This window comes from Silurus aristotelis, assembly GCF_946808225.1.
Source record: "Silurus aristotelis genome assembly, chromosome: 16".
In the NCBI taxonomy this organism is placed as follows: domain Eukaryota; kingdom Metazoa; phylum Chordata; class Actinopteri; order Siluriformes; family Siluridae; genus Silurus; species Silurus aristotelis.
In genome coordinates this window covers 18,874,405-18,885,183 of record NC_139589.1, presented here as the reverse complement: position 1 = coordinate 18,885,183, position 10,779 = coordinate 18,874,405, and the positions used below count along the sequence as shown (strand labels likewise).

General features: G+C 37.6%; 1 protein-coding gene across 9 annotated transcripts; it reads left to right on the top strand.

The window, feature by feature from the left end:
• Nucleotides 1-647: 647 nt before the first annotated feature.
• Nucleotides 648-8,450, top strand: mzt2b (mitotic spindle organizing protein 2B). 9 transcript variants are annotated; one of them, XM_083564210.1, is made up of 5 exons: nucleotides 648-741; nucleotides 949-1,156; nucleotides 4,040-4,170; nucleotides 6,599-6,742; nucleotides 7,331-8,053. In XM_083564210.1, exons 2-5 carry the CDS (start codon nucleotides 969-971, stop codon nucleotides 7,465-7,467), a joined length of 600 nt encoding a protein of 199 aa, XP_083420336.1. In that variant the 5' UTR covers nucleotides 648-741; nucleotides 949-968; the 3' UTR covers nucleotides 7,468-8,053. The 9 variants fall into 9 exon arrangements, 6 of the variants coding, with proteins under 6 accessions (XP_083420336.1, XP_083420340.1, XP_083420338.1 ...); XM_083564212.1 differs by having other exon boundaries at nucleotides 658-741; nucleotides 952-1,156; XM_083564211.1 differs by having other exon boundaries at nucleotides 664-752.
• Nucleotides 8,451-10,779: the final 2,329 nt, after the last annotated feature.

Below are 10,779 nucleotides of genomic sequence, written 5' to 3'. Positions count from 1 at the left end.
TCCTCTGAACAGTGAAAGTTGAAATCTGTCTGGCACTTAAACTCTGAGAAGCATTTATGTAAAATCTGAAGTTTCTGTGACTGTTAATTCTAATAAACTAATCCTCTGCAGCAGAGGTAGCTCTTCTTAACAGTGGATGTTGAAATATGGTCGGATATTGAAATATATGACTTGACTTGACTTGATATCTTCCACTTGAACTCCAAGAAGCATTTATGTAAATCAGTGGTTTCTGAGGCTGGTAATTCTAATAAACTCATTTTCTGCAGCAGAGGTAGCTCTTAGTCTTTCTTTCCTGGGATGGTCCTCATGAGAACCTACTTCATCTTAACGTTTGATGGTTTTGGTGCATGCATTTAGGGATACAGTTTTTTTTTTTTTTTTTGATGGACTGACCTTTATTTCTTAAAATAACGACAGACTCTCTCTTCTCTTTAATTACCTGAATGTGTTTCGTGCCATATTGTGGATCTGTACACTAACAGGGGTATTGATTTTGTGATCTGTTGTAAATAATAAAAAATAAAGAAATACAACTGAAAGAGAGAGTGTTCAAACGTTTTACATATTCATGTAAAATAGATTTTCTGAATATTTGAAACGACCATAAAGGAGGAGTGTTTTGCGCTGGACCCACTGAAGAGGACAGTAAACTGGTTTATGACCTCGAGGTGGCGATAAAGATTTTAAACCTTTCGTTTTATCTACAGAAGAAGACGACAAATTGAGTTGACGGAAGCGGTAAGTTTGTTGTGAGTACAATATTTTGAATTGCTCCACTTTTAATGGAGAGAATGAAAAGATGTAACGTTTATGTAAAGTAACAGGGTTGTGTTTTTTTTTTTTTGTATATGTATTTTTTGATGTGCTTTTGCTAACGTTACTTAAACGGCCAGCTAAGATCGCGTTTATGCTAGCTCTGAATGAATAGTATTTGCGTTAATGCAGTAGGTGCTGTGTGATTTTTGATGAGCTCCCAGTCCAGTCAGCCTGGCAGTATGCCCACCGCTCCGGATTCTCCATCACTCGGTGTCACGGTCAGTGGCAATGTGCAGAAATACAGCGTGAAAAAGAAAAAGGTCCTCAACGCTGAAGAAGCAGAGCTGTTCGAGCTCACTCAGGCTGCTGGGATAGTCATGGACCAGGAGGTCTTCAAGTGAGTCCTGATAACTGTTCATCAGAGAATCCACTCATCTTTAACTGCCCATATCTCTATCGATTAGTGGTGTAGCGGTACACAAACTGCACGGTTCGGTTCGATTTCGGTACAGAAATGCAAAACATAAAATTGCATATCGATTTTTATTAACGCAGTTTAGTATTATCAACATTTGTTAACAATAACAGTTCAAATTTTTTTTTAAATAATTTTAAATCAAATGCCTGCTTGGTTCAATAATATATAAAATAATATTTTTTAATAATGTATCGAAAATGAAATAGAAAAATAAAATGGAGCAAATAGAGGGCTGTAAAATAAAATGGTCGCATTTGCGATCAAAAATAATAAATTGCGAGTAATATTTCTGCCTAGATCATATAAATGTACACGTTATGACCGTGTTATCTGCACGTTATGACTGTTTATGTTTATGTTCTGTTAGGAATGGCCTTTCACATCATTTGGTGACGTAATAAACTAAGACGCATGCGCCGCGTGAAAGCGCCAAAATTACCGGACAGTTAAATCAAAACTCACCTTCCCTCATCAGAAAAAAACATGTCGAAACTAAAAATACTTTTTTCAGTCTCCATTTCTGTCCAACTCTTTCCCTGTAGTAAAAAGTCAGGCTGAGAGAGGGAGAACGACAGAGGCACTGAGGACCATTTTATATCAGTTAGTGAAAACATAAATAATAGGATTCAAGAGTTTTTATGGCGACTTCTGGTCTAAAGCGGTTAGAGAAAGTGCGGGGAAAACTGATTTTCGAAAAGACGGTACGAAAACACGGCGATTGTCAAAAGCAGAAAAATGCTCGTGATCAAATAATGGCGAAAAGCGCGCCACAGAAAAGACCGTTAACGCTCGCGCTGTCTCGTGCAAGAGCTAAAAAATAAAATTCAACACCACCTATATGATCGCTTTAGTTCCCAGGCCATGCTGTAAAATGATCATGTACACACGACAGGATGACTCGAAGTAAGTGTTTTAAATGTTTTAAAGTTCATTCTTGTGTGGCACTTAAAAATATAATTTGGCACCTGTTGTTTTTCTCACAGGAGCCAATGGCTCCTTATAATAAAAGTGCTCCCTTTAAACTTTTACTTGACTAAAAGTACAAATTTATTTGCCTTCAAATGTACTTTGACTATCCAAGGTACCAGGATTTATTATGGCTATATTAACTCAGTTTAGGTGAAAAGACCCTAATGTTATTATTATTATTATTATTATTATTATTATTATTATTTATTTTTTATTTTTTTACAATCTATAATTATATTAATTAGTCGAACACTGATTGATATCTATTAAACTGATCTTGAGCCCAAAACCTTTTTCAATTTAGAGTCCAAAAAGTTTTCCATCATTTATTCCTCTTAAAATGTTCTGCTTTCTGTTGAACTGACGCTGACGCGATGTTCATGCTAAGTAGATACCACCAAGCATCAGTACTGATGTGTGAAAAAGCTGCTTAAATACAGTAACAATTAAAATTGTCTTTGTTACAGTCCACCACTTATAAAATAGTTTGGTATGAATACGTGTACCGTAACTCCCCGGATATCTATACATTTACCTGCTACTGATTTGAGGGCTCTACACATATGAAATGATTGCAGTAAAAAACTGAAAATTTGTTGTTGAAAAGTTCTTGAAAATGGCCCTGTAAGTGTATCTGTGACCAAATCAATTTCTTCTCCTGTGTCAGCCATTGTGGAATTGGAAAAAAACAGCTAATAAATCTACAAACATTACATTTTTCTAGCTCTGACTAGTGCGGTCTATGACCATCCAATCAAAGGTTGTGAAAATGCAGACATTCTTGTACGCCCTCTAGATGTCGCTGGTGTTACCAACTCGAAAATCAACATGTAATTTATGCTGCAGGCACCCACACTTGACCCTGGAAACACGTGAAGTGATGATTGAAATATCATAGAAACTCTAACATAAACATACACTACTTATATCAGCGTAACTGAGAGAAAAGCTATGAAATGGGGAGAATAGAGTATTGGGAAAAATGTAATACATATTCATAGGAAGATTAAAATGTAAGTCAGTGATTCTGATGTTCTGTTTGGCCCTTGCTGGCCCTGACCGCCCCTGCCTGTTACTTATTTAAGTGCTCTATACATAAGAAATGGTTGCTGTTAAACATCCTGTAGTGATATCTGAGCTCTTTATATCTAAAGGGAAGTGATCTGAGATGACATTCTGTCTAAAGATCATAATGCAGCTCAAAGTGTGTATTGATCTCTATATATGTAATGCTTTATTTATTTTATATAGGTATCTGGATCATAACTTCAAGTATAGTAATATGATTTTGATTTTGGCCGGTCATATAGACGTCGCCAGTGAATTTGTTCTTAAGTGGAATAAAATCAATACATTCTAAAGTGATCAAAGCTCTGAATGATCCACATCCACAGGTCCACTTCACTTAGTCAAGATTTTTTAGTTTAAGGTTGAAATGTTTATCTAAACAGAAATATTTTACTCGCAATTAAATAGTTCTTCAACTTCAACTGAAACAATTTAACTTCTTGATTTAGAACCAGTGTAGCTGCTGAAGAATGGAAAGTATATTTTGTCAAATTCTCATTTATTGCTGAAGTCATGTTTTGTCAAATTTAAAAAGAAAGACAACTGCAATGAAATGTATACATATATAGAAAGAACTCGACAAGAAACACCGTAAAACTAATGGCAGCCATCTTTAAAGAAGCACTAATAACATTACAATTTCATAGAAAATAGAGCAGTGCGCATATTCTACGTGCCACACAATGTTAGTAATAATGGAAATGATAGTAATAGTAGTTTAGTATAGTAATAGTAATAGATAGTAATTTCTCTTTGCTTTTGTAGGATCATTGTGGACCTCCTGAAGATGAACGTGGCCCCTCTAGCCGTATTCCAGACTTTGAAAGCAATGTGTGCAGGTCAAAAGATTTCTGACACGATCGCCCCAGACTTATCAACTGCCACTGAGGCCAGAGGTCAGTCCAGTGCCTCAGGAGGTGCACTTATAATGCTACTGAACTGATCTGCTATGCTTTTGATACTGAAGCTAACAGAATTAAACATTTCTTTTGTATAGTTTATTTCAAATGCAGTGTTTTATTTCATATAGTAAATAAGTTCCAAAGAATCGTTACTACCTTAAATAATAAGCAGTGTGAAAGTTTATAAAATTAGACAAAAGCATTAACGACGAGACGATTATTATTAGCATTATTTTTTTTTGTTCCAAAATAGAACTAGATTTCATATTTCTGTATTTCATTAAGTAAGTTGCTGACTAAGGATTAACTTCAGTCCAAAATCAATGGTCATCTTTATTAATATTTTTTTGATGTGTGAAGCCAGTAGCTGAGAATCAGAATCTGAAAGAGCTTTATTGCCAATCAACAAAGAATTTGTTTTGCTGACTGAAGCTTCCAGTTGCACATTTTTAAAGTAAAAAAAAAAAAAAAGGAAATAAATAAAGAAGAATAGTAATATATTTGATACACAGATTTATTTTGCACACTTTTTACATTAACGATTGCCTTGTTGCCCACGGGGGTGGGGCGTTTTCTTTAAAGGGGGCCAAATTACCCCTCATCAACTCACTATATGCCTGTTGCCACATAGTACACCCAGTTGTATCGGATGTCTTTGGATGAGGTGGAATGAAATTTTCCCTTCACTTTAAGTAGTAAATGCAAACCTGTTCCAGCATGGCAACGTGCACGAAGCAAGCTCCCTGAAGATTTTACATGGTTTGGAGTTAAAGATCTTGATAGGCCTGCCGCAGAGCTCTGACCTAAACCCTATTGAGCACTTTTGGGATGAATTTGGAACGCTGACCGCGCCCCAGACCCCTGCTCTTAACAACAGTACCTGATGCACTTGTGGTTGAATGAGCACAAATCTTCACAAGCACACTCCAAAATCAAGTGGAACATCTTCCAAGAAAAGTGGAGGTTTTTATAACAGTGAATGGGGACTAATTATAAAATTGGACGTTCAGAAAGCGCATACTTTCAGGGGTTATGTAGTTAAGTCAAGTCAAGTATATTACTATAGCACTTTTCACAACAGACATTGTCTCAAAGTAGCTTTACAGAATTTTAAGAGTTAAGGTAAACGATGTGTATTTATCCCTGATGAGCAAGCCATGGCGACTGTGGCTCAGACTCAAAAAGGGACCCCATCCTCATTTGGGTGACATCAAGTGTGAGATTATAAATCTTCAAACAATACAGAACACTGGAGATTATGGTCAGGGGTTCACAAATCTTTGTTCTTATAGTTTATATGCAAGAAGAGTGGGACTGATAAATGTTTGTTTTGAAACATTCTGGTTATTCATTTATTGCTATCAATATGCCATTGCACTAATAAAATGGCTGAATACTCTGTTGAACTATTTGTTGCATGACCAGCACTTATTAGTCATGGTATTAGTCAGACCCATAGTATGAAAAAGCCAAACTTGTTCTGAATGTTTTCTGACATATAATCCACCCATCAGGCATAACATTATGACCATCTAATATTGTGTTGGTTCCCCTTTTGCTGCCAAAACAGTTCTGACCCATTGAGCATTAACAGCATTACCTTCAGCAATTTGAGCTACAGAAGCTCATCTGTTGGATCAGACCACACGGGAAAGCCTTAGCTCTCCGAATTGATCAATGGGCCTTAGTCCACCCATGACCCTGTCGCTGGTTCACCACTGTTTCTTCCTTGGACCAATTTTGATAGATACTGACTACTGCAGATCAGGAAAATCCCACAAAAAGGAGATGCTCTGACCCAGTCGTCTAGACTTTACAATTTGGCCCTAGTCAAAATCACTCAAATCCTTACGCTTGCCTATTTTTCCTGCTTTTAACACATCAACTTTGAGGACAAAATGTTTACTTGCTGCCTAATATATCCAGCTTGCCAACAGGTGCCATGATGAAGAGGTAATCAGTGTTATTCACTTCTCTAGTCAGTATGTTATGCCTGATCAGTGTAAACCCATGAAGTTCACACCATTAATCATGTAAAAGTGTATTATGAGACAACAATGAATCAGAATACATGACGCTGTTAATTTCAATCCCTTGGTGGGCATCTTGCTGGGATGTGGAGAGATTTTATATGTAAGTGCTAGCTCAGAAGTATACAATACTGAATTATGAGGGTTAAAACCAACTACCAAAGCTCTGAATTATCACCCTGTGTAATTTGTTCTTTATTCGCGTATACAATCTGCGGTTTCCTCTTCCTTCTGTTAATACCTTCTCCTGTGTCCTCTTGTCTTTTTTGTGGCATGTATATGTACGTTCTCTTTCTCTGTGTGTGTGTGTGTGTGTGTGTGTGTGTGTGTGTGTGTGTGTGTGTGTGTGTGTGTGTGTGTGTGTGTGTGTGTGTGTGTAAAACCCAACGAAGAAGAGGACCCTAAGGTCCCAGACAAGAGTGCTAAAAAAGCAACCCCCCAGGCCCCACCCACTGCTCCCGCTTCCCACCCTCAAAGGGCCGGGTCTAAAATAGTGGTCTACAGCTCTGGGGAACAGAGCTCTCCTCTCTCTCAAGGTTTTCTTCCCCTTTGTCTTTTCTGCACCCTTTCTCTTTACCTCTGTGTTTTCTGTGCATACACCAGCTTGCTCTTTATCTTTTCTCACATTCTTGTTCGCCCTTGACTTTTTTTTCTTTCCCTCTAGTTCTTTTTTTTTTTTTTTTTTTTTACTTTCTCACACTTCTTTCTTTTTTGTGTATTTTTTTTTTTTACTTTCATTCATTACATCTTAGCTCTCAGCCTATGATTCAGAGCATCTAACCTCCCTGTTTCCTGCATTTTCTCAAATGTGGTGCGTATTCATTAACGTTGGTTCTTCACTAGTTGAGCTTGTTCGAGTGTGTCCTGTTCTGTTCAGCTCTGCATTTAGGCACCAGCAAAAAAAAAAAAAAAAAAAAAGTGACTGCATGTAAGCATGTTGATGTGCATGTGAAATATAATTTTCAAAGGTTGTTATGGAAATATTAAAAATCCGATCAGAATATTGGAATGATGTTTTAATAATTATAGTACTGATCTTTTTTTTCTTCCGTTCTACCTAGCTAAGAAATAAGACACATGATATATGTCTAAGTGTGCGTGTGTGTGTCTTTGTGTGTTGTCAGTGCGCAGTAAATCAGGTACGGGCCATGCAGAGAAGCGCGAGCAGAGAGTGCCAAGGCAGGCAAGCGCCACCAGGGGGCAGAAGAGTGCCAAGAGCTCAGGCAGCAGCAGCTCATCGTCCCAGCTCACCTCTAACTAAAACACCTATGCAAACTGATCTCAGCTCAGCCTGGACTTCCATGCCTGCGATGTGGAAACTAAATGTGATCCAGATTCAACATTTCTTCCCTGGATGCTTTGTTTGTCTCGAACAAGGGGGTTATTTTGAATCCTAAAATAACCCCCATGTTTTTTTATATTTATTTATTTGTTTGTTTTACGGTGATGTCAGATGAGTGGTGATGACACTGATTAAGAGGATTTTTTTATTTAATTTATAATAAAAATGAACAAAATGTATAGGTTGGAATAAAAAAAAAAATATCAGCCTCCTCGATAAGCTGTTTTATCTGCATGACAGGGGTAACTCCTGGACGGAGTTGCAGTATAAAGATAAAAATGAACATACCGGTATATGAGACTTATCGAATATGTAGAGGACATTCTGTACATCCCATTTGTTGGGAGTTTGAATACAATGCTTGATAATTTCATGGTCATTAAGTGTATGTACTTTTGTTTGTATCTTGAAAGAAACCATTCATTTTTAATAAAAGTTTTTCTACAGTATAAACTCCCGATGACGTTTACTGATTTAAACCTAATAAAAGCAAATATTCTAAAACCACAATGGTTTATGAAAAATCTTCTAAAAATGTCTATTTTTTTTTTTTTTTAGAATAATTTATTTATGTTTATGGCATTTGGGAGACACCCTTTTCCAAAGCCCTTTTCTCTCAATTATACAACTAAACAGGTAAGAAATAGTGCCAGCTTGGGATTTGAACTCGACCTTCTGAGCATGTTCAAACCAGATGTGGTTAGTGGGCACCTTGTAAACAATTTCCAAATAATCATTTGATTTAACATGATTGTATGCACAAGATAACCTTGTCATTCAGTATGACCATTTCACTGAATATGAAACAGGATGACAAGTGATTTTTCTTTTCATAAGAACACTTCAATGTTATTTTCTGCAAATGTAACCAATAAAACATTCGAATGGCCATTATAAAGAAATACTGGTATAATGGATGATTCAACTAGCATATTTGAAGATTTTAAATAGATTTGTAAATTGCATGTAGTTCAAGGTAAAGTGCAGCGAGACGGGCAAATGCAATGTAGGTTTGATCAATTATTTACATATTTATTCATCTTTAGTAACAGGGTCGATATAGATCCAGACCCAATTTTCAGAAATACTTGATGCAAAGTGAAAAAACTTCCCAGAGATGGTACAGAGATTCCCCAGAGATTCTATCAGTTTTTTTTTTTTTTTTAACTAAACACAGTCATTTATAAGGGCAAGTCGTGAATTGTTGGGACGATAGAGAAATGGGTAGGATGGCAAGAGAAGGTTTGATTTCAATGCACTGCCAAGCTCTCGCTGAAAGGCCCTTGAACAAGGCCCTTAAACTTTCTCAGTAATAAACATGTAAGTCACTCTGGATAAGCACATCTGCCAAATGAACATAATTTTCCAAAATATAACATCATAAAAACATGGGAAACATGCAAAAGTTCACATAGACAGTAAATTCATAGTCAATCCCAGGACCTGCATCTTTGGGATGGTAAATCTACAATATCATGACTTTTATTTATTATGACTTTCAATTTATTATCATCTATATTTATCTTGATGAACAGACTGAAAGCATTTTCTAAATTGATGCTTAAAGTGATCAATCAACAAAATGTTCATGTGAAATAAATGGTTCATAAAATAGATATATATATTGCATCCTATTAGAGATGGAAAGAATGTTGCATGAACACCATATCATTTTACTTCATTGCACATGTTGGAAGGTTTTGATTTGTTCACATCAAACAATTGTATTAATGTACTGTAATGATTATTGGATCATTTAGTTTATTTGATGCGATAGTGTTTATTGACACTTTGGCTGTGCAAAGGAATACAGTAAATGTGGTATTTAGTTTTAACGGGTTAGAGAGAGAGAGAATGTGTGTGTGTGTGTGTGTGTGTGTGTGTGTGTGTGTGTGTGTGTGTGTGTGTGTGTGCGCGCGTGCGCGTGCGCGTGCCTGTACTATGAACGAACTAACTTTGTCATTGCATAGTGCGGGTACACAGGGTACACAGCGACGAAATGCAGTTTAGCATCTACCAGTAGTGCAAACAGGGGCAATTGTGTAAATTGACAAGTGCAAATAAATATGAGAATATATGTACAGCATGGTATATATATACTGTATATATACAGTACAGACCAAAGGTTTGGACACACCTTCTCATTCAAAGAGTTTTCTTTATTTTCATGACTATTAAAATTGTAGATTCACACTGAAGGCATCAAAACTATGAATGAACACATGTGGAATTATATATGGAATTATATACATAACAAAAAAGTGTAAAACAACTGAAAAATGTCATATTCTAGGTTCTTCAAAGTAGCCACCTTTTGCTTTGATTACTGCTTTGCACACTCTTGCCATTCTCTTGATGAGCTTCAAGAGGTAGTCACCTGAAATGGTCTTCCAACAGTCTTGAAGGAGTTCCCCGAGAGATGCTTGGCACTTGTTGGCCCTTTTGCCTTCACTCTGCAGTCCAGCTCACCCCTAAACCATCTCGATTGGGTTCAGGTCCGGTGACTGTGGAGGCCAGGTCATCTGGCGCAGCACCCCATCACTCTCCTTCTTGGTCTGTACTAAAACTTTCTTTTCGGCTTCTCCCGTTAGGGGTCGCCACAGCGGATCCTCCGCACGTTTTTGATTTGGCACATGTTTTACGCTGGATGCCCTTCCTAACGCAACCCTCCCCAATTTATCCGGGCTTGGGACCGGCACTAAGAGTGGCTGGGGATGGTTCCCTGACCGGGATTCGAACCCGGGTCGCAGCGGTGGGAGCGCTGCATCTTAACCACTAGACCACCAGGGGACCTCAAAACTTTCTTTTCGGCTTCTCCCGTTAGGGGTCGCCACAGCGGATCCTCCGCACGTTTGATTTGGCACATGTTTTACGCTGGATGCTCTTCCTAACGCAACCCTCCCCAATTTATCCGGGCTTGGGACCGGCACTAAGAGTGGCTGGGGATGGTTCCCTGACCAGGAATCGAACCCGGGTCGCAGCGGTGGGAGCGCTGCGTCTTAACCACTAGACCACCAGGGACCTTAAGAAGCCTATTTACAATAAATAGCAATATATTAAATGAGAGTATGGGTCTATATAAACAGGGGTACTCAAGATCTTCCAATTCAGCATATATATCCATATCTTCATGGAGCGCATTTTGTGCACAGGGGCAATGTCATGCTGGAACAGGTTTGGGTCTCCTAGTTCCAAGTAAAAATTCAGTATTTTCATTCGAGCGTAGCTTAA

Bases quoted from the DNA above. Each gene is read 5' to 3' on its own strand.
- mzt2b (XM_083564210.1), top strand. From the start codon at position 969: ATGAGCTCCCAGTCCAGTCAGCCTGGCAGTATGCCCACCGCTCCGGAT. The intron at 1,157-4,039 runs GTGAGTCCTGAT...TTGCTTTTGTAG, and splicing joins ATGGACCAGGAGGTCTTCAA to GATCATTGTGGACCTCCTGA. The intron at 4,171-6,598 runs GTCAGTCCAGTG...AACCCAACGAAG, and splicing joins AACTGCCACTGAGGCCAGAG to AAGAGGACCCTAAGGTCCCA.